General features: G+C 43.6%; 1 protein-coding gene across 6 annotated transcripts in view; it reads left to right on the top strand.

The window, feature by feature from the left end:
- The window catches only part of ZNF827 (zinc finger protein 827), a 189,104-nt gene that overhangs the window by 145,960 nt on the left and 19,281 nt on the right, over nucleotides 1-23,863 (top strand). For all 6 annotated transcript variants that reach the window (XM_070386611.1, XM_070386612.1, XM_070386613.1 and 3 more), the window contains exon 9: nucleotides 23,223-23,360. In XM_070386611.1, coding sequence (XP_070242712.1) covers nucleotides 23,223-23,360 — 138 coding nt within the window. The remainder of the gene's footprint in view (nucleotides 1-23,222; nucleotides 23,361-23,863) is intronic.

The raw sequence follows: 23,863 nt of genomic DNA, 5'->3' as shown, positions 1-23,863 counted from the left end.
TAGTTCAATGTGCTTGGAATTATGCCTGTGACTTTTTTTTTACTACCTTGTGAATTTTCTTCTTGAAAGCTCAGTTGAACTTCTTAATTCAAAAAATAAGAATTGGCTCATGCTCCTTGCTCCCAGTAATCACCAGGGCACCACTCTCGTTGAAGATGTGTTAAGGACCTACCTGCCTGTGTTCCTGCTAGAATTTAAATAGTCCCAGTCTGCTTCCTCAAAATCTGCAACATAAGCAGGCTGTATATGAGATGTATGGTTCTCAACTGGGGGTGATTTGCCCCCTCAGGAGACATTTCGGAGCGTCTGGTGATATTTTTAATTGCCATGACTAGAGGCAGGTACCACTGGCACCTATTAGCTAGAAGCCAGGGATGCTATTAAATATCCTGCAATGCACAGAACAGACCCAGCAACAAAGAATTTTTCTGGGCCAGATGTCAATAGTGCTGAGGTTGAGAAATCCCACCTTAGGTGTTGGCAGGTGTATCTAAAGGGCATTTTGAAAACTGAAAGTCATAGACCAGATATACCAATTAAATGGTACTGCTTCACCTGTGGATAAACACAGACCTCTGGAAATTTTTCAAGTTTCTAAGCCAGAGTTTTGTTACTTAATAGCTCCATTAACACTTGTACTTGTTTCGTCATAAACAACTAGGCAATGGCGACGCTATTTCAGTGTAATGTGGCCTGAAAGACAAGCGTCAGACGTGAACAGAACCTTGCCCGTGAATTATTAAAATCCCGGGAAATGGAGAAGGTGCATTATTCCCTGTAAAGTAGCTCTGTGTGTGTCCGTGCTCACGCGTGTCTGACTCTTTGCTGCCATGAGACTCTACAGACTCTCATGGACTGTAACCTGCCAGGCTCTTCTGTCCATGCGATTCTGCAGGCAAGAATACTGGAGTGAGTTGCCATTTCCTATTCCAGGGTGTTTTTCCATCCCGGGGATCGAACCCGCATCTCTTTTGTCTTTTGCATCTTTAGCAACCTCACCACCTGGGAAGCCTAAATGATTAAAAAAAAATTACATATATTAGTTAGGATACAGTTTTGATGGCTATAAAAAATGCCAAAATAACAGTGGCTTAAATAAGGTAGAAGTGTATTTCCCTCTGCTATGGCAGCCAGAGTGTGAACCATCTGGGGCTGATGTGTTGGCCCCAGGGTACCCAGGCTTTTCCTATCTTGTTCTACCAGCCTTAGCATACAACTTCCATGTTACCATCCAGGGCGGCTGCTCAGTCTCCCATCATCATGTCCACAATCTGAACAGCAGGAAGGGAAGAAGGAAGTCCAGGGCATGGCCCTCGTTTTAAGGGTATTACCTAAAGGTTGTGCATATCACTTCTGCTCATCCCACTGTCCAGAACCTGGTCACATGGCTATGTCTAGCTGTTAGGGAGACTGACAGTGTTTTTTGGTCAGCAGACTGCCCAGCAAGACCTCAGGGGTTCCTTGATTGAGGAAGAAGAAAAGCATGCAGGTAGGCGGCCACTAGCAGCCTCTGCCTCAAATGTCTTGTCTGTGGTTAATTTAAGGTCAAGGAGTCCAAAGACTGTTTAATAATTCCAGATGGCCTTTGGTCGGGACAGAGGGCACAGACTCTGATGATGTCCACAATGGTTTGTTATTTCACTCTATTACGTTAATCCTAAATCACTCTTAGGGCATTTCTAGCTCAGAAGCTGATCCACCTGGGTTCAGATCTTAGTTCAAGCTTCCTTCCACTCTCTGTGCCTGGATTTCCTCCTTTGTAAATTGTTGATGGTAATAATATGTAACTCATAGGCTTATTCATCTTCTCGGGTGGCGCTAGTGGTAAAGAATCTACCTGCCAGTGCAGGAGACATAAGAGAGTCGAATTCCATCCCTGGGTTGGGAAGATCCCCTGGAGGAAGGGATCACTCCAATCTTCGTGACTGGAGGTTTCCATGGAGAGAGGAGCCTGGTGGGCTACAGTCCTTAAGGTCGCAAAGGATCAGACATGACTGAACTGACTTAGCACTCATAGGGTTGTGGTGAAGATTAGTGAAGTCATACACATGAGGCAGTCAAAACAGTGCCCACCAACGTGACCTATTAAGAGCTCTAAACATTGTTATCACTGTGGGGGACTCCTGTACTGATTTCTTATCCAATGATTTGAGCCTTAACTTACCAAACACATACATGTCTGTTGATTTCATTTGGTTTTGAAATCCTGATAAAGATTTGTTGCTTTCATCTAATTTTGAGTTGTAGCTCCCACCCCCAATAAAGTTATCAAAACGTGGGGTTTGATTTGAAATAAAAATAAAGCTAAATCAGGATTGACGTGAGCTTGAGCCAACTCACGAACCAGTGGATTGCCAGCACTTTATGTCCAAGTCAAGTTGGTAGACAAGCTAGAAATTCAGGCTAGACAACTGATGTTCCAGTTGCTTTTTTTTTTTTTTAATTAATTTTTACTGGAGTATAGTTGCTTTGATCCAGCTGCTTTGTCAACTGCCTGTTGATTTCTCTACAGATATGAGATTTCTGCTTTGACCCAACAAATTTCATTAAACTCAATTCTTTCTTTACTCCTCAGTAAAGGAATTTAAGAAGCCATAGTGAAAACACTGCAGCTCAAAAGATCTACACATGGAAGTAATTGTTATCCTTTCCACAGTATTTCAGATTTCATTATCTTAGAGAAGATATCCTTCCCTGAATTCTGAACAGGTCACTAAAACTAAGGTTAGAACATTTTTAAAGCTGCAAATGTACATACCTACCTGTGGGTGTATTAGAGAAAATCCTGTGTGGGTGATCATATAGTTTGGCCCCCAAACCATAAATATTCTTTGTTAGGTCATTTCTTTTTACTAGTATAAATTTTGAAAGTAGGTTGATATTTTAACCTCTCCATGAAATGAGGGAATTGCACATTATATAGGTATTGTATAGGGGATACAGGGTATATTTTCTGTAGGCTGTAACATATTCTGATGTGAATATGAAGTTAGTGGGACAGCCATATTCCAGTAAACAAACCTTTGTCTTGATTTTCTTCTCAAAGTCCCTTTGTTTCTTACAACAGAAGATTTAATGGAAGACTTCCCTGGTGGCTCAGTGGTAAAGAATTCACCTGCCAATACAGGAGATGTGGGTTTGATCCCTGGACCAGGAAAATCTCACAGTCCTTGAAGCAACTAAGCCCACGCACCACAAACTGTCGAGCTTTTGTCTAGAGTCCGGGAGCTGCAACAACTATTGAGCCCACAGGCTACAGATACTGACACCCAAGCGCCCTAGCGCGCATGCTCCACGACAAGAAAAGCCACCGCGCTGAGAAGGCCAGGCGCCACAACTAGCGAAAAGCCCATGCAGCAGCAAAGACCCAGCACAACCAAAACTAAATGATCGTTTAGAATGTAATGGATGATTCTACCTCCATTTATTCTCAAACTCAGTGAAGGAGAATGATGGTGACTAATTATAGCAATACTTAACTGTTCTAGCCACCAAATGATAAAGAAAACAGTTTCACACCATCACATGGAAATGGATGTTATTTAGACTGACCCATATCAAAACATTTCCTAGGCTGGCTAAAGCTTTAAGTATTCAGATAGCATGTGGGTTTAACAGCCCTACAGTGAGACTTTCCAGAATAAATCATTTCCATTTCTGCTACAGGAGCTTGGATCTCTTAAAGATCAATATATTGCAGTATAAGGCTTAAAAAATTATTCAGGACTGAAAGAAACTAGCCCTAGAAGAAAGCTCCCACTCTTTTTCTTTTTAAAATAAACAAATACGGGAAACAGAAAAGCATAGAAGGAACACGTGCGGATGCAGGCTGCTGGCATTCCTGGTGGACAAGCTCCAGAGAAAAGGGGGACAATAACTTTTCCTGGGGTGCAGCATTTGTTGGCGGGACGGGGAGAGGGCGGTTTCAGAAAGCTCGTGTGGGCCGCGAATCTCTTAAAGTTCAGGGACTTCACAAACCTCTCTTTGGCCAACTTGAAAGAAGCCTAAGACTCATGTGAGTGACCAGGTGAACAGTTGTAACTTGATAGGAAGATAATCCTCCGGCTATTATTATATCCAAGCGGTAGATGGAATGACTGTAAAGGTCAAATGTGAAGCTTTCTGCAATAATTTTACCTAAAGGCAAAGAGTTTACCTTTAAGAGCAGGATCTGTACTTTGTTCTGTGGGGTCTCTATTATTTAGTACAGAGATAATAACCTGGCACATTCTCTCATATATGGGTTGTTTGTGGGAGACTCTTCAAGACCTCTAATTTTCATTTTGAAACATTATATAACGGTTCCATTGATTAATAATTATTGCAAATGTGGTCCAAGAATTGTGTGACTCGGGGCTACTACCCCTAAAAGACCAAAATTCTTAATAAAACATAACTGGGTACCTGCCTTTGACCTTGCTTCTGACTTGGCACGTCCCTTGGGAGGATGGCCTTTGTATGTGTGGCTTGGTTTAGTATCTGTGAAAGGGGGACAGTACCTACCACAGTAGCTGTTGGGAGGAGCCCATGATACAATTTATTTCAAGTACTTCACAGAGAGTGCCCAATGCATTAACTCTCAGTAGTAAGTTTTATTATTGCTGCTGCCATATTTCTTGCACAGGTGTTAAGGGGTACAGGGAGACATGATATTAAATGTTCAGAGTTGGTTAGAAATTCAACTTGAAAGTGATGAAATAGATACCTCCGCCATCCTTCTCCCCACCTCCGGTTTACTATTCCCTGCTCCTGACCATACCCTCTCCTCCCCGACTTCCCCCTTCTCTGCCACTCAACCAGTGTTACCACTTCCATGGGCATCCCTCCAGAGATATTGTTTGCACAGACAAGTGAAAACCTATCTGTGTATCTGCATGTATCCATATTTATTTTTGGAACGTTTATTCTTAAGCAGCCCTCCGCTTCAAAGAATAAAGAATCTCCTTTCAAGCCGATCATTGAAACTGGGAAATGAAGTAAGAGGCTCTTCCCTCCATGGTTGCAGATGGCAAGTTTTCAACCCTGTGGAATTAAATTGTTGCATCCTTTTTGATTTAACAAGATAAAGAAGACATTGGCTGTAGAGGACCCTTTTGAATGGACAGACACTGAGACCCAGGGAATGGTTCACATTGGAGTTTATTGCTACATTGAGCAGGTCATTTTATCTGCATATAGTGTGTGCTGTGCTTAGTCGCTCAGTCGTGTCCAACTCTTTGTGACCCTGTGGACTGTAGACTGTAGCCTGCCAGGTTCCTTTGTCCATAGGGATTCTCCAGGAAAGACTGCTGGAATGGGTTACCATACCCTCATCCAGGGGATTTTCCCAACCCAGGGATCGAACCCAGGTCTCCCGCATCCCAGGCTGATTCTTTACCATCTGAGCCACCAGGGAAGCCCATCTGCATATACAGACATGGTCATTTCACCACGTGGGCCAAATGTGCCCACGATCAGGATCAACAACCAAGTCTCTCTTACATATTTTTATATGCTTTGTTGGCTGACAGGTTCCAAATTCAATTGAAGGGGACTTAGAAGCCTTAGTTGAGGAGCCACTGGTATAATTCATCCCACTCTAGCTGATCAGGTAGAGCAAAGAATTTCAGAAAAATGACAGTTGCTCTCACTTCCCTTCTTATAAGTTCCCTTTGCCCCCCTACACAGGAGCCTAATCAAATCAGATTTAGCTCTTCCGCATTCTGTCACTTAGGGCAAAATGATTAGCTTTGGGACTTCTCTGGTGGCCCAGTGGTTAAGAATCCTCCTTCCAATGCAGGGACTCAGGTTGGATCCCTGGTTGAGGAACTAAGATCTCACATGCCACAGGGCAACTGAGCCAGCACGCCGCAACTCCTGAGCCCACGTGCCTCAACTAGAGAGCCCCCATGCCGCAGCTGAGACCCGACTCAGCCGAAAATAAACAGATGAAAAAGAAAAGGTTAAAAAGGCATACTTCTGACGGTCCTGGTGCCTAAGTACTGTGGTTAATATTATCTATAAATAATGCAGTGAGGGAAACAGACTCACTCACTCTCCGTAAGCAGCTGATGGTGATTCTAACTGTGTGGTTAAAAGGCTTAGTCTAGGTTTCAGAGTTTGCTATTAATATTTTGGCTAAACCTTCACTTTGGAAGAGGAAATAGGTTCCGTTGGAGACTCATTTCTTACCCATGGTCCCCCGTCAGACCAGTATTTGGGCCTTGGTGTTATTCAGTGCTCTGTTCTGCTGAAGATGTTACTGGTTTCCGTAATGGTAGAAATAGTTCTGTGAATTGGGTCTTGACTGGTAAAGAGCTTTTCCACTGGCCTTTATGGGTGTTTGGTATGGGTGTGCTTTTTCAATGAGAAATGTGGATCTCCAGGACTTTCACCTGACACTGTCTCCTGTGAGATGAGATTGTGACCACATTTTCAGCTCAGACAACAAACAGGACCTTGAGGCAAATGATATGCAAGAAAAGCAGGCATGCACTGTTGAAATTGGAATATGGCAGTGTTCCAGCACGCGGAGCATTTGTGTGTTCCCATATTAATATTAAATGCAAGACTCTTTGTTCTTGCAGCATTAAGGTTACAAATGTGCACGTGCCAAAATTGGGAAGGAGCAGAAAATAAGATTCTCATGGTGACATCTGTTCTCCACCATGTACATGTTCTGTAGTACAGTGTGTGGTTGGAAGACTGATTAGATATGCAGAGCCTTTGGTATGTAGTGTGATTAAGAACCTGAACTTCAGCCTGTTGGGGAGGCAGAGGGATGAGGTGAGGAGGGCAGTGAGCCAACACTGGTTCACTCTCAGTCCAGATTTTACTGTCGGATTCTAGGGAGGCAATTAGCCGGCCCACACCTCATGTTCTCTGTAATTTAGAAGCAGTAGTCTGAGCTTTCTTTCTAGTTCACCTGGTTCCCAGAAGGTGGGGCCAAGATTCTGCGGAGACTGTCTCCAAAGGATGTTGAATCTCTGTCATCATATTGGGTTGGCCAATAAGTTCGTTTGGGTTTTTCCATAAGATGCAGCAGGAAAAACCCAAGCAAACGTTTTTGGCCAACCCAATAGTTTGAGGTGGTGACTTTCTGTCATGGGTTAGGACGTGGCGCCACGCTGCACGGGCGAGGGCTTCTCATGCTTATCTGTTTGCAGGTGCTTTACATTAATTGACACATGTCATGCCCATTTTCTCTCTTTTGCCTGTAATTGGTGAAATTTTAATCAAATCAACCAATATTTATTTATTGTCTATTGTATTTAAGATCAGTGTCAGAAGAGAGGCTAGGAAGAGATGCTTTCAAAAAGGACCAAGTCGGAATATTTGAGAAAAAATACATACCAACCTACAGTAATAGAAGGCACATAAGTAAAATATAGTTCATTTCCAGTATGGAGTAGGGTTGTGTCTCCAGGTTGCCAAATTTATTATTTGATTTTTCTCAATTTTGATTTGTAACTGAAATAGTGTGTTGATATTTTTGTGTTTAATTTGTTTACTTTTCAATTGGAAAAGTGAAATGAAAGGAAAATATCCTTTTTTTTTTTTAGATTTCTCCTCTTGCTCAGCTACTTTGGAGTTGTATTACTGAATATTTTCTGTTCCTTAACATATCCTTAGGCTACTGGATGTTTACATTTTGGATTTGTGAGCTGAAAATCCTCTTCTCGCTCTATCCTTAAATGATTAAATAGAAGGGGTTTCAAGTTTTCATTTAGTTATTAGGTTGGTGCAAATGTAATTGCAGTTTCAAATCGTGAATTTTAAATCATTATATTGATAACTAGACTCAAACACATCTTTACTAATCAAAATAGGAACCATTACAATAAACACGTTTTTGCCAACCAGAAATAAGTTTGCTTATTCCTGTAGCATAAAAATCCGTGCTTTGGGATTCAACCAACTCTTGGAAAGTATTTTCTTTTCTTTCCTTTATTTATTTATTTTTTTACTATTTCATTAACACTTTAAATTCACAAAGAGTATATGCTTAGCTGTATTCAGCTTTTTGAAATGAAGATTTTAAAAGTGCACAAATCTTTTAAGGATGCAGTGAATACTGCACAATGTATTAACCAACTAGACAACCTGGAGGGTGGTGTAATATGTATTTAGGAGCCAAGCCCTGGAATTGGAGGGAATCCCCACCATTTAGGACTGAACAGAGAATTGGTTGCTGACAGGCTCGACCCTCGACTTCAGACTTGAGAGACAAACTGAGGGGGGGCTGTGAGTGCATAAAACCACTGAATTCAGGGCAAGCGGTAACAGGAGTGGCCAGAGTCAGTTTGCATTGTGGGGCCAATCTGAAGTGAGCTGGGGTGGCCGGAGGCTGGAAATGTTGCAACTGAAGTCCAGGATCCATAAACAGTGAGCAGCCATCTTCTAAACATCGCTGGGTTCCAACCCCTAAGATGATTTTCCCAAACAAGGGGAAAGCGTTTTCTGGTTGTGGTTGTAGAGGCATTTTCTTGCTGGTTGTGGAAGCATTTTCCCTGCAAAACTTGTCGAGGTGCTCAAAGAAATGGCTGTCGGTTGGCAAGAGGCCAGGTGAGTACGGTGGACGAGGCAGAGCTTGGTAGTGCAGTGTGTTCACCTTTAGAAGCGCTGGTTGTGCGACGTGCCGTTGGGCATTGTTGTGAAGAGGAATCGGGCCCTTTCTGTTGACCAATACTGGCTGCAGGCGTTGCAGTTTTTGGTGCATCTCATTGATTTGTTGAGCATGCTTCTTAGATGTAATGGTTTCGCCGGGATTCAGAAAGCTGTAGTGGATCAGATTGGCAGCAGATCACCAAACAGTGGCCATGAATTTTTTGCTGCAAGTTTGGCTTTGGGAAGTGCTTTGAAGCTTCTTCTCAGTCCAGCCACTGAGCTGGTCATTGCCAGCTGTCTTAAAAAATCCGCTTTTCATCATACATCACAATCTGATCAATTAATGGTTTGTTGCTGTCATGTAGAATAAGAGAAGAACAACACTTCAAACCAGTGATTTTTTTGGCCAGCTCATGAGGCACCCATTTATCGAGGTTTCTCACCCTCCCAATTTGTTCAAATGCCAAATGACTATAGAATGGTCAATGTTGAGTTCTTCTCGTGTAGTTGTAATAGGACCATCAAAGCTGATTGGTCGTTATCAACTTCCGGTGGCCCACCACCACGCTCCTCATGTCAAGGCTCTCGTCTCTTGTAAAACTTCTGGAACCGCCACTGCACTGTATGTGTGTTAGCAGCTCCTATGCCAAATGCATTGTTGATGTTGGGAGTTGTCTTCACTGCTTTATGACCCATTTTAATTTGAATAAGAAAATCACTCAAATTCACTTTTTGTGTAATGTTATTTTCCTAGTTTAAAATAAATATAAAATAAACAGCAAGTAAAAGTAATTAGCAAAAAAACATAAAATGAGAAATATGCAATAAAATGATGTATAACAGAACCATATTTATTTAAGAATGTATTCCAATATCAAACCGCAGATTTCAACAATGCAAAGCCACAATTACTTTTGCACCAACCTAAGTTGGATTAAAGCTCAACATTCAGAAAACTAAGACCATGGCATCTAGTCCCATCACTTCATGGGAAATTGATGGGGGAACAGTGGAAACAGTGTCAGACTTTATTTTTGGGGGGCTCCAAAATCACTGCAGATGGTGATTGCAGCCAGGAAATATAAAGATGCTTACTCCTTGGAAGGAAAGTTATGACCAACCTAGATAGCATATTAAAAAGCAGAGATACTACTTTACCAACAAAGGTCCGTCTAGTCAAGGCTTTGGTTTTCCTGTGGTCATGTATGGATGTGAGAGTTGGACTGTGAAGAAAGCTGAGCACTGAAGAATTGATGCTTTTGAATTGTGGTGACAGAGAAAACTCATGAGAGTCCCTTGGACTGCAAGGACATCCATCCAGTCCATTCTAAAGGAGACCAGTCCTGGGTGTTCGTTGGAAGGACAGATGCTGAGGCTGAAACTCCAATACTTTGGCCACCTCATATGAAGAGTTGACTCATTGGAAAAGACCCTGATGCTGGGAGGGATTGGGGGCAGGAGGAGAAGGGGATGACAGAGGGTGAGATGGCTGGATGGCATCACCGACTTGATGCACATGAGTTTGGGTGAACTCCAAGAGTTGGTGATGGACAGGGAGGCCTGGCGTGCTGCGATTCACGGGGTCTCAAAGAGTCGGACACAACTGAGCGACTCAACTGAACTGATCTGAATATATTAATAATAGTAATGCCCTAACTTTCAAATGGGCTTCCCTGGTGGCTCCACTGGTAAAGAATCTGCCTACAATGTGGGAGACCTCGGTTCAATCCCTGGATTGAGTAGATCCCCTGGAGAAGGGAACAGCTACCCATTCCAGTATTCTAGCCTGGAGAATTTCATAAACTTTATAGTGCATGGGGTTGCAAAGATACAAGTTCAATTCTTCAGATACCTTATGGATAAAATATGTGTTTGGCAGAGGATTAAATTTACATTATAGACCTTCCACGCTGTGGCTGTATTCTGTTCTTTAACAGGGATGTTTGTGTCAAAGGCAGCTGGATGAGGTTGTACTTTCATCTGAAACCATAAAATGCAGTGACACTTGCCATCTAGGAATGAGAAAAATTAAATACATGACTTTGGCTTCCTTAGAACCCACTAAGTCAAGGTCATCAGCTATCAGCCTTTTTCTGCTTTGAAACAGAGATTAAAGATCCTTCACAAAAACAGGGTGATGCCTGATGAACATGCCGAATGTTAACGTGCAGTATAAGGGAAGCCAGGGCACGTACTCTCCCAGACTGGGGGTCCTGGGTTCAGATCGTAGCTCCGCCTCTTACCAGCTGTGTGAGAATGGGCTGATGTCTTAAGTATCCTGAGCTTTGATTTTTTTTTTTTTTCATCCATACAGTGAGGATATGGCTTCCCAGGTGGTGCTAGTGGTAAAGACCCCACCTGCTAAATGCAGGAGACATAGAGATACGGGTTCAGTTTCTGGGTTGGGAAGATCCCTTAGAGGAGGGCATGGCAACCCACTCCAGTATTCTTGCCTGGAGAATCCTATGGACAGAGGAACCTGGTGGGCTACGGTCCATAGGATCGCAAAGAGTTGGACACGACTGAAGTGACTGAACGTGCATCTCACACAATGAGGGTAACAGTGAGAACCTTAACATGTTGCCTTGAGGATTAAATGATATAATGTAAATAAAAGACTTAGCTATAGTGCCTGGAAGAACATAAATGCTATGTGTTTGGTGTGCTCGGTTGCTCAGTTGTGTCTGACTCTTTGCAACCCCATGGACTGTAGCCTGCCAGGCTCCTCTGTCCGTGAAATTTTTCAGGCAAGAAATATTGGAGTGGGTTGCCATTTTCTATTCCAGGAGATCTGCCCAACTCAGGGATCAAACCCTTATTTCTTGGATCTCCCGCATTGGCAGGTGGATTCTTTACCACTGCTCCACCTGCGAAGCCCAACATAAATGCTAAGTAAATCTTAACTAGTCGTATTTATAGTTCCTCTTGCGTGCATGCATAGGCGCTCAGTCGCTTCAGTCGTGTCTGTCTCTTTGTGACCCCATGGACTGTATAGCCCACTAGGCTCCTCTGTCCATGGAATTCTCCAGGCAAGAACACTGGAGTGGCTGCTATGCCCTCCTCCAGGGGATCTTCCCAACCCAGGGATCGAACCTGTATCTCTCTGCCTCCTGCATTGGCAGGTGGGTTCTTTACCATGCCACCACCTGGGCAGCCCAGTTCCTCTTTCAGCTACATCTAAATCCACAGCTCTTTCCCTCATTAAAGACAGGCCATGAATAAATTATTGACAATGATATTATTGTGGAGATAGCCTGTTTTACTTATTTAAAAATAAAATGTTTGCCAACACACTGTCAATGCTGCCAATCATTTTGACGTACTTTCATAGGAAAATGCTATCAACAGAGGTACTTCCCAATCCCATATTGGTAAGCCCTACCTGAAGAAGAAGAATTAAAGAAACCAATGAACAGAAATCTTCATCACATAAAAACATATAACTTTGCTGAATCAAATAGTATTTCTGGTCTAGGAGAAAAATATTTGTGATGAATGTTGCTTTCAAATGTTAAATCTACCGTCATCTAACACAAATTGTATAATGTGCTAAAACTCAAGGTCAAGAGAGGCAAACTGAAGAGGTATATTTTCTGTTAATACAGAATTCAATAGCTTGGGAGCAGAGAGAAAAGAAGACTGAAAATTTGAAACTGGATGTGGTCACGCAAGAATACTGCAGTGCCTGGAAACTGATAAGGGCTTTAAGGAAATTTAGAAATCTTTAAAGGAATGGATGATATGATCAAGGCTTGTCCATAAGAAAAGAGAACGAGAATAATCGAGACGACCAGCGGATTCCAGTCTCAGTAAAGGGAACGACAGAATACCTAGGGGCTTACTTGAATAGTATTTGGAAATGACTGTGACTGGGGTTTAAAAAGAAACATTAAATATCTTTAAAATACTCTGTAGGCATGATACGTAGCGCATCATACAGTATTAGCAGTAAATGAACACACTTCTTGGCCTTTTGGCTACAATCACACGTAGAAGTAAATGAACATTAAAGTCTTTAGTATTTTAGAACTTATTTTAGGAAGTCTAAAATATTTAGAATTTTCACATTTTAGAGTATTTTAGAAAGTTTAAATTTTTTAACAATGTTGATCTGCCTTTAGTTTATTTATTCTCTCCTTTATTCAAGAAATAAATGTGGAACACTGAGCTCAGCAATATATAAGGAGGAAAAGTGATGATTCTCCCATTTGCCCTAGCAATGGTAATGCCCTCAAGATGTTCTCATTTGTGCCCATACTTTATGATAATCTGTGGAAGAAAACTCTTTTGGATATAAAGATCCACCTTCACCTAATATAGTCATGGGGTAGCACCACACTTGAATGCCTGTTCCTTTTCTAAGAAAAGTGGAAAGAACAGTCAATGGAGGGTCTTATTCTGGGGCCAGTGAAAGCTGGCCTGAAAGGATTTAATTAAAATCTACATAATTGGTGCTCAGGTTTTTGATATCCAGCAACCCATCAGCAGTAAAGACGTAGAAAGACAGCCAGGAGGAATCAGGCAAGAGAAGGAAGGTGGGGGCTCCACATTTCACCAGTCTCTGTCTGTCTAGGGCCTGGGGTCAGTATTTGGGTTGCCCCAACAAACCCCCCTTTAAATGTATGCTGTCCTGATGCTTCTTCTTGATGGCTGGTGAATTTAGGAAAACTTAAACTGGAACAAATCGAGATTATAGCAGATAGATTTGTCTGTGGCGAAATAAATCGGAATCCTTGAATTTTCTTCACTGATGTTGTATAAGTGTGTAACGTAATGAGTGGTTGTGGGGTTGGGCTTTGGAGCCATATAGACTTGGGTTTGGGCTAGGCTGTCACTTACCAGCTGGGAGAACTTGAATTCATTGTTCAACCTCCCTGAGCCTGATACTTCTTTTTTTGTAAAATGGGAATGGTAACAATAGTATCTCACCATAGTGTTGTTATGAGTTCCTATATAATATGTGTACATGCATAGTATAGTACCTGGCACAGTGGTAAATCCTCCATACACGAAGCCTATGGCTTTAATTATGCATTATCTTCTGAATGGGCCTTTTTTTCCATTGGAGTATCATTGCTCTACAATGTTGTGTTGACTTCTGCAGTACGACAAAGTGAATCAGCCATATGTATACATATATCCCCTCCCTTTTGGACCTCCCTTCCACCCCCACCCCATCCCTCTAGGTCACCACAGACCACTGAGCTGAGCAGCCTATGCTATATAGCAGGTTCTAATATACTTTTAAGAAACTCTGATGCTGGTTTGCATAATGAAGATAAGCTGCCCAAATAGGATGAGTCTCATTGACCAGAATCATGTTTTAGGGCTACACCCTACCAGCCGTGGAAGCTGGGAAGGGGAAATGCATGTTTTTGTTTTTGTTTTTTAAACAAGGCACGTTGCTCCCCTAAAAAAAAAATTGTAGCTCTGTTAGCTGTTGAGTAAGCAATGAGCAGTGTCTGCCACAAAGACATGAGAATGACTGCTCCCAGGCCTGATGGTTTTCTAACAAAGATTTGTGAATGTTCTCAACATTGGGACATTCTGAGGGCATTTGCTAAGACTTCAAATCTTATCATCATCATTAAGAAGAGAAGTACCCACTGGTCTATGTAACTGGAAAGAATAATAACCAGAGCCCCTTGGCTGTCACTCCTGTATCAATATTGTGAGTTTGCTTCCATGTCGCAGTGTAAAATTTGGTTGCCATTTAGTTCACCTGTTATGATGTTGGGGGTATGATGGTCTCATTTATTCAGTAAGCATTTATGGAGTGTCCACTGATCTTGGAAATACAAGTAGAGGAAATATGTAGAAGCAACATCCAAATTCCTACAAATTTCTAATGGATTGATTAATAAGGTGAGGTTATATAGCGATGAGGGCTTCTGAACTGAACTGCAGTTTGAAATGAGCCCCCCAAAAAGATCAAGACCATGAACTCTTTTATACCTAAAAATCTCTGCCCGGTATTTTTAATCAAGCACAGATTGACTCTTGCTAAATTCTGCTAGCTTAGCTATTCCTTGATCTGACATCTCGACCAGTGGAAAATCCCTTAATTTGGAAAAGTATTTGGAATCATCTTTAAAGGGAAATTTGGTTGCACCAAGACCTGCAGAGAGGTGGTTGTAGGGAACCTAATAGATCTGTTCGGTTCAGTTCAGTCGCTCAGTTGTGTCTGACTCTTTGCGACCCCATGGGCTGCAGCACACCAAGATTCCCTGTCCTTCACCACCTCCTGGAGTTTGCTCACACTCATGTCCACCGAGCTCATGATGCCATCCAACCATTTCATCCTCTGTCGTCCCCTTCTCCTGCCTTCAGTCTTTCCCAGCATCAGGGTCTTTTCCAATGAGTCGGTTCTTCGCATCAGGTGGCCAAAGTATTGGAGTTTCAGCTTCAGCATCAGTCCTTCCAATGAATATTCATGACTGATTTCCTTTAGGATTGACTGGTTTGATCTCCTTGCCATCGAAGGGACTCTCAAGAGTCTTCTCCAACAGCACAGTTCAAAAGCATCAATTCTTCGGCACTCAGCTTTCTTTATAGTCCAACTCTCACATCCATACATGACAACTGGAAAAACCATTGCTTTGACTCTGCGGACCTTTATTGGCAAAGTAATGTCTCTGCTTTTTAATATGCTGTCTAGGTTGGTCATAGCTTTTCTTCCAAGAAGAAGCATCTTTTAATTCCATGGCCGCAGTCACCGTCTGCAATGATTTGAGAGCCCCCAAAAATAAAGATCTGTTAGGACCTGCCAGATTACCCTAAGTTGCAGTGACGCTTACAGGAAATTTGTAAAGGATTTAGAACTGCAAACACTTAGCAAAGACGCTACGTGTGTGCATGGTGCAAGTCGCTTCAGTCGTGTCCAACTCTTGGTGACCCTATGGACCAAAGCCCTTCAAAGATATTGACCCCCAAAGAGCCCTAAAGCATGACTGGCTCTCCTTAATTCACAAGCAACCCTCAGAAGGCAGCAGCGTGTCTTAAGCCCATGAAACCAAAGGACAGAACCAGCAGGGAAAGGACTTAGCAGAAAAACCACGTGCCCTGCCTGGAAATGACCGGATAGGTTTTAACCTATAGAAGAGTATGGACTGTAAGTGCCAAGGGTTTCAGAAGTTCATTTGAGATATGCCTCGCAACTCTCCAGGCTTGATGATGAAAGAAAGACTCACAGTACCATCTGTCATCACGGAAAACCCAAGGGGCCCCAGAGCCTCTTCCACACTGAGCAGCTGATGCGGATTTAGTCAATCTGGACAGTTATTTATGCGTTGAGGTCACACTTTGGCCAATCTTTTGCTTACGACTTTAACCAAATAAAGCCTTCCCTCTCCACATGTCTCTTGCCAAAGTCAGGTCGAGAGATGGTTCTTTGAGAGGATTATTTTGGCAGGAGATACAGGGATCCTCTCACACAAACACAGTAACAAAGCCTGATGATACACCAGTCAGGGAGCTAAACGATGTTAAAGCTGAGAAGCAAACTAAAGTCCTTTCCTTTGCCCTTCTTGTTCTTTGAGAGGTTTTGTTTGTTTAACAAAAATGTTGCCCACATGTCAATGAAAGGCCCAAAGAGAAATAGTTTACCTCAGAGGGGCTTGGCTTTTAGAGTTTTCCCATTTGATCTTCCTCTTGTTCTTTCTTTGTTCTACTTCAAGACACACTGGTCTCTAACTTCTCCAGTATATTTTCGCTGGAAATATACTAGGCTGACACCTTCAAGAAGAGAGATTGACATATACGCATCATACTGTGTAGCACAGGTTAGCACATTACTCAGTGCTCCGTGGTGACCTAAGCGGGAAGGAAACCCATGAAAGAGGGGATACATATGACTGATGCACTCTGCTGTGCAGCAGAAACTAACACAACATTGTAAAGCAACTGTATTCCAATTGAAGAAAGAGAGAGAGAGGTGGAAATAAACCCTAGTGTCTGTGAATTGCTAAATTACATATGTCCACTTGTAACCAAGAATTTAAACCCTGAGCCAAAACACAGGAGGAGAAAGAAAAAGCCCTTCCTTGTTTGTTGTAAACATTGTCTGTGATTCCATGTGGCTTGGAGGAGCTTCAGTGAGACCCAGGCTGGTCACTCCACTCTCAGAGTCACTAGCCAGGTACCTGAGCAGTTACTTCAGTCCTCTGGGCCTCGGTTTCCTTATACGTAAGAAGAGAGAATTGAACAAAATGACCCTTAAGGTTCCTCCCTGAGCCTTAGTTATGCTGGAAACCTTGATTCCCTTATTCAAACCTGTACATGTTGTGAGGTGCAGTGAGATGGAAGAGGCCCTGGAATTTTATGCTTCATTTCATCCTCCTGGAAATGAAGGAGTTGGATTCAAAGAAAGCTGAATCCTCTACTGGATCCAATGTTCTGTCACATAGAGTTTGATGAAGCTCCCTCCCAATCTGTACCAGATGGGTTTATCGCATGGAAATTTTTGGAGAAATACTTGATGGACCTGTACGCAAAATGAGACCTGTCCCCTAGGATCACTGGATCACAAGAGGCGAGTCTGGCATCCTATCTCTTGGCTGTTGAGCCTCATCATTATGAATGACGGTTCTCAGTTCACCACAAAGGGGAGGAGCTAAGAGCCTTATACTGGGACTGCTAAGATGGGGTGACTCTCCAAATACCCTCTTTCTATATTCTGAACCATACTATAAGAGAGAAAAGTGCTTGCTCCTGCGTACCTAGTTATTACTTCACTTAAAACAAAAATGTATTTAAGGAAGAGGGAAAGGTCCAAATGATATTCAAAGCGAATATTATGGGTGGAAAAGTAGGGAGAAAAACATCCACTCAGATAGTACCGAGTAGCCAGGAATTTATGGGAACAATTTATGGATATCTCAGGAACCAGAGTATAAGAAGATAAAGGGAAATCAAATGCTTTGTAGGAGACAGAGTCCTCTGAAACACTCTTAAAAGTATCAGTCCAGTTCAGTCCTTCTGTCCCTCAGTTGTGTCCAACTCATTGCAGCCCCGTGGACTGCAGCACACCAGGCTTAATCATTAACTATTTTGCTATAAAGGAAATGAAGAAAATTATTCACACCTTCTTAAAATAATGAAACAAATATTAAGGAATGTGGAAATAAGAGCAAATTTAAAAAAATAATATCTGTATTCCAAATTTTGCACCGATTACAAAGCAGTTAGTGTTAGGTGAATTTTTCTGTTATGTGTTATGCTTCAACTAAAAGTTTTTAGAAAGCAAATTTCTTAATTTAAAAAGGTTTTTTTTTTTTTTGAGGGGAACAGAAGATAATTACGGAGAAGGCAATGGCACCCCACTCCAGTACTCTTTTGCCTGGAAAATCCCATGGATGGAGGAGCCTGGTGGGCCGCAGTCCATGGGGTCGCTAAGAGTCGGACTCGACTGAGTGACTTCACTTTCACTTTCATGCATTAGAGAAGGAAATGGCAACCCACTCCAGTGTTCTTGCCTGGAGAATCCCAGAGACAGGGGAGCCTGGTGGGCTGCCGTCTATGGGGTTGCACAGAGTCAGACACGACTGAAGCAACTTAGCAGCAGCAGAAGCAGCAGAAGATAATTAAGATGGAAATATGCTCAGCTGGCTGTACACTTACTGCTGTTGACAGTGAATATGGAGAGTTCTTCACGGGATACAGGAATTTAGGAATACAACTTGTCAAAGGCAGACCTAACTTCCAAAGTCCTCAGTTAAAGAGTAATCATGGGAGGAGTTTCAATTAAGAGCATCCTAAGTGAAACCCAGCTGACAGTGGCTGAAACAAATAGTGGTTTACTTTCCTTATCTAAAAAGTAAGTCCAGAGTGGGTGGTTTCAGCTATTTATTCAGCTACTGGAAGATGCCATCCAGGACCCAGACATTTTTCATCTTTCCCTTTCTCCATACTTAACAGGTTGGCCTTCACCTGATCAGGCCTCATATGCCCAAAATGGCTGCCATAACCCCAGGCATTGTCTCTGTGTCCAAGGAAAGAAAAAGAAGGCGGCCAACACCAAGTATATCTTTCTCTTTATCAGGAAAGCAAAAGCCTTTTTATTGGTCATAACTTTAGCACATGACCCCCCTTAGCTGCCTCTACAGTGGGAATTAGACAGGGAGAGGAACGTTGAGAATGACTGTCGGGTTAACCAAAAAAGCAGTGTCTGCCAGAGAATGCATCTTGAAGAGAATAATCCTGTAGCTTGTTATTGGGAAGAAGTAAGGAGAGAGGCCCTCTGGGGATATGGGTCAGGACTGCAAACATTTCTAATAAAAATCATTAAATCGTGGTTTTGGGGTTAAGACACCATTCAGAAAGCAAGTAGCCTTATTTTTTACCCCGAATTGGCCATTAGCTTTAACTAACACTGTTTCCAAGCCTCAGTCTTTCACAGTATAAAATAAGAATAATGTTTATTCCCTGCCAAACTTGGGTCCTTTCATTCAGTCATTCCCTTCTTCAACAACTGTCTACTTCCCACCTGCTATGTATCAGGTCTGTGCCTATGCCCAGGATGCATAAATAAATCCTCCAGAACCCCCTCCCTCAATGACTCACCTTCGAGAGGGGAAGCCAGAGAACATGATTAATGAGCACTGTCGCATGTCGAGCTCACTGGGTGCTCTGTGTTAAAAAGACATATAATATGTTAATAGAAGATATGTAGACATGATATAGCAGGTAAGGTGGTGCAATCCCGTGTCCAAGAAAAGTGCTTTGGGGCAGAGAAGGGAAGAGGACACATTGCCTGGGGAACTGGGAAGGACTTGACCAAGGAGATGCTGTCTGAGACAGGACTTGATAATGAGCTGGAGTCGGTGTGCGGCAGAGGCGCCAGAGGCGGGGAGTCACTTCTGGTGGAGGCATAGTTGATTTGAAAGTGTTGAAGGCTCCAGAAGCGGGGAGATGGTTGGAGTCAGTGTGTGGACGATCTGAGGAGCCCTGTGCAGGAGGAGTTTGGCCTGGGGGAGCCACTGGGAGCTCAGGACGAGACATGACCTGCCTTGTGCCTCAGAAAGGTCATCTGGGAACCTCCAGGAGGGGCTGGTGGAATGGTACCCACGAGTCTGTTTCGGAGGCTTTGGCAGTGTTCCTGGTGAGCGATGATGACTCAGGTAAGCAGTAGCCAGGCCAGTTCATTTGGTTTCCGGAGGAGGAGACGATGGAGCACGGTACCTGTGACTGAATCAAGCCGAAAGATGCACACCCTAGCGGCACTTGCCACTTGCCCCACAGTGGTTTTCTTAACGTAGGGCTACAGTCTGTATCACTAATGCAAAGAAATTAGGCCTGCACATCCATTTTTATAAACATTTATCTATAGGGTTCACAATCTAAATAGTTTACAGTATTTTTGGTAACTTTTGGTCCTCAAGAGCTGCAGGCAGTGCTTGGATCTCTTCCAGAATGTGTCCTGGAGAGCTGGTGGCCCCAGCTGCTGGGCCTCCATGGTGCTGGAACCAGCCCTGCTTCCAGAAGGCAGACGGTGGTCCTAAGCAGGGTCTTGCAAGGCGTCCGTCACCTTCAGCTGTCGCTCTCGAACCAGCTTTTGGTGACCGACTGGATGTGCTAAAAGACAGAGAGAGGGCGGGAGGAATCAAAACAGGTTCTGAGGTTTCTCTCACCGGGCAGGTGACACCATCCCCAGGAAACGTGGAGGAACATGGCACCCCTTGGGCTCCATTTCAGCTCTGGGGAGAGAAGAGCAAGTCTGATTTCAGTACTTGTTTGGGCAAAGTTCTAATTCCCCTCTTGCCCCTGCACCTCCATCCCCAGCCTCACCCCAATCTGATTTCAAGGTCATGTTCTGGGATGAGGCTGCGATGGCCTGCTTCTCTTGCTCCTGCGTGTGAAATGGCAACAGGTGGCCACAGCAAACGCAGACAGCAAGGAGGGAGAGGAGCTGGTCCCTGGACAGGGCTTGGGGCCCAGGCCGGGGCGGGTGGGGGCGCTGACCAGGGCTGAACACCCCCACCCTGCCTCACCGTGCCTCCAGGCAGTCCTTCTGCTTCCCCACAGCACAGCCTTCGTGGCTCTAACCGTTTTCTAGACCAGTGGAGGCAGTTGGACTTTTCATGATGCTTCAACGTCTCAAGCATGTGACTGATACTTGAAAGAATTACTAAGAGACTTCTCTCCTTATAATTGCATCTGCTTGTTCGGTCTGTGACCCAATTAGTTCATTCTTGTTGGGAGTGTATTGGAAGACCCTGTACCCTCTTGATCTCTCCTTACAATTATTACTGCCATCCTCCTTTGAAGCCCTGTTGTGATTACACACTTCAAAGCTACTGAAATGCCCTCTCATGCCGTGTGTGGAAATGCTCACAGCTCGGACTCAAGGACAGTCATCCGAGAGTGGTTCTTGTCCTCACATATCAGAGCCCCATAGCTCCCTTTGCGCTTTCTTTCCTCCACAGCTCCACCTCTTGCCCTGCTGAGGTTTGTAGTCACACATTCCTACTCTAATAAGAAGACTCAATCTTGTCTCTGAGGCCCAAAGAGCTACGTTTAACAAACACGGATCAATCAATACATGGGCCTTATCAGTGTTAGGATTACTGGCAGGTGCCTCCCAGCAAACATTTTTACAGTTTCACCATCAGTCCCCCGCCCCTTCCAAACATACATTCATATTTGCCTTCCTTCCTGAGATTACACTATCTGGCAAGTCTGAATTCAAATGAAATTTGATCCAGTTGACTCACCCAAATGCAGGTGGAAGCCTGTATTTGTATCTGGGAAGCAGTTTCACCAAACTGGGGGAAATCAGGTTCTTTGTTCTGATGTTTATCTCTGCCCGGTGGTCTGAATGTTTTCATCTGCTTGATTTTATGAAACGTTCCTTCCACCATTTAATTATGGCCGCGTGGTATCTGGTGGTATAAAGCACCACCGTGCTGTAGGAACAGTCACAGTAATTTACTGAGATGAAGGACAAGATACTGACTCAGTAAACTATATGTCTTGCTCTCCAGGGTGAGGCTGAAAGCTGTAGTGGGCCCAGACAAGTGTCCTCATGAAAGTGGCCCCTTCCCCCTTTTTGGTAACTCTGTCACCTCTCTCCTTATCTTACTGTTGAAGTAATGTTTATGTAATCCTTAAGTTTTGTGAGAAGCAATATGGACCTTCCCTGAGGGCTCATTGGTAAAGAATCCATGTGCAGTGCAGGAGAGGTGGGTTTGATCCCTGGGTCAGGAAGATCTCCTGGATAAGGAAATGGAAACCCACTCCAGTACTCTTGACTGGAGAATCCCATGGACAGAGGATAGATGAGAAAATAAAAGGTAACCCCATGGATGATGATGAGAAAATAAACCCTTTTTAAGATGTCAAAAGAAGGTATTGAGGTCCACGCAGGTCATTCATGGCTCTGAATTACTTACAGATGACTTGTGGCTCTCATTTTCCCAAGCATCATGAGACTTTTGGGGAATGTCTGGTTGTATACTCTTTCATGAGTGCGTTTTACATGGAGTAGAGTTTGACTCCACTCCGGCTGCTGTAACAAAATACCATAGACTGGGTAGCTTATAAACAAAAAGATGTACTGCACACAGGCCTGGAGGCTGGAAGCCCTGGCAAGGGCCTTCTTCCAGGACACAGACTGCCTATGTCCTGCTGAGTCCTCATATAGCAAAGGGGGCAGGGAACCCTGTGGGGCCTCTTCTTTAAGGACACTAATCCCACTCGTAAGAATGCACCCACATGACCTAATCACCTTCCAGGGATCCCACCTCTAAAAAACCACCACTTTGAACATTAGGGTTTCAATGTATCACTTTGGGGGGACTCACACATTCAGACCATAGCAAGCAGTACACAGTTGTCATCCTTGAGTCTGGGTACCACTGGTTCCTCTTTAAGGATTTTGCACAACCCAGAACATAGGGCAAAACGTTTTGGGCATAAAGGACCATGAAAGTGTAATCCTTTCAAGAGATTGAACCCTCTGTTTTTACATCAGAATCTGAGCTTTGGCATTCTTGATTTACTGTCTGGTGGCAAGAGTCTGCAGGCTTCCCAGATGGTGCTAGTGGTAAAGAACTCACCTGCCAACGCAGGAGACGCACGTTCAGTCTCTGGGTCTGGAAGATCCCCTGGAGGAGGAAATGGCAACCCACTCCAGTATTCTTGCCTGGAGAATCCTATGGACAGAGGAGGCTGGTGGGCTACAGTCCATGGAGTTGCAAAGATTTAGACATGACTGAAGTGACTCAGTACACACGCACAGGCAAGAGTCTGCATTTCTGGAATTTTAACGTGCAACTCAACCGTTCACTCACTCAGCACCTTTTATAGAGTGCCTGCTGTATCTGGAGCAGAGTGCTATGCCATGCTGTCAACCTGCTGAAGGGCTGGGTCCACAGACCTTTAGTGAGGAAGGAGAGAAACCACGGGAGACTTGACTAAAACTGGGATCCATTTGCCACCACAGTTTTCAAGAATGGCCTTCTTAGAGGCAGGAGAGGAGCATGAAAACCAGAGGTTGCTTGCAGTTCACCAGCCACCTTCTTTAGAAGCAAACCTTGGCTTAAGTTGAATGTTGAACATTAACTTGAATGTTGACCAGGCAGAAACGTGTTTCCATCGCCTTGTTTTATTCCTCACACTGCTTTGTTCTTTTGGCCCAGAAACAGAAAAGATAGTCCTCGAGGCAGGAAACGGGTTGCCCTCCTGGAAATTCAACGACCAGCTCTTCCCCTGTGACGTGTGTGGGAAAGTATTTGGGCGGCAGCAGACGCTGTCCCGACACCTGTCTCTGCACACAGGTGAGTCGGGGCCTTCCCCCTCGCACCACTGGCTTCTTCATGATCAAGAATCTGTGTTTCTGAGCTTCCCTGGCGGTCCAGTGGTTAAGACTCCGTGCTTCCAGTCCTGGGGTGTAGGTTCGCTCCCTGGTCAGGGAACTAGGGTCCCACATGCCACTTGGTGTGGACAAAAAAAAAAATTTTTTTTTTTAATTAAACCAGGAAGTGGTATAAATGTTTTTATCCTGACCTTTTCAAGTCATTTTACCTGGCACGTTCAAATAAGGCTCTGGAAAGTGTTTTTTATTTGTACTGAAAGGATCTATTGCATTCAAGGAGGATTGATGAGAAAGGATTTACATTTAGGAGTGTTCAGGTGAAATTTTTCACCTCTAAGGAGTTTATTGCTCTCATCTTGAAGGCATAGGGGGTGGGTGGCTGCACTCTTTCTTACTGGATTCATCTCATTGTGGTAGGTGGGAGGAAGGGGAAAGAGCACCTTGGTGGAGAAATAGTGTCTGTCT

This window comes from Bos mutus, chromosome 17 (genome assembly GCF_027580195.1).
Source record: "Bos mutus isolate GX-2022 chromosome 17, NWIPB_WYAK_1.1, whole genome shotgun sequence".
NCBI lineage: Eukaryota > Metazoa > Chordata > Mammalia > Artiodactyla > Bovidae > Bos > Bos mutus.
Note: the sequence above shows the minus strand (reverse complement) of the source record. Positions and strands in the feature narration are given on the sequence as shown.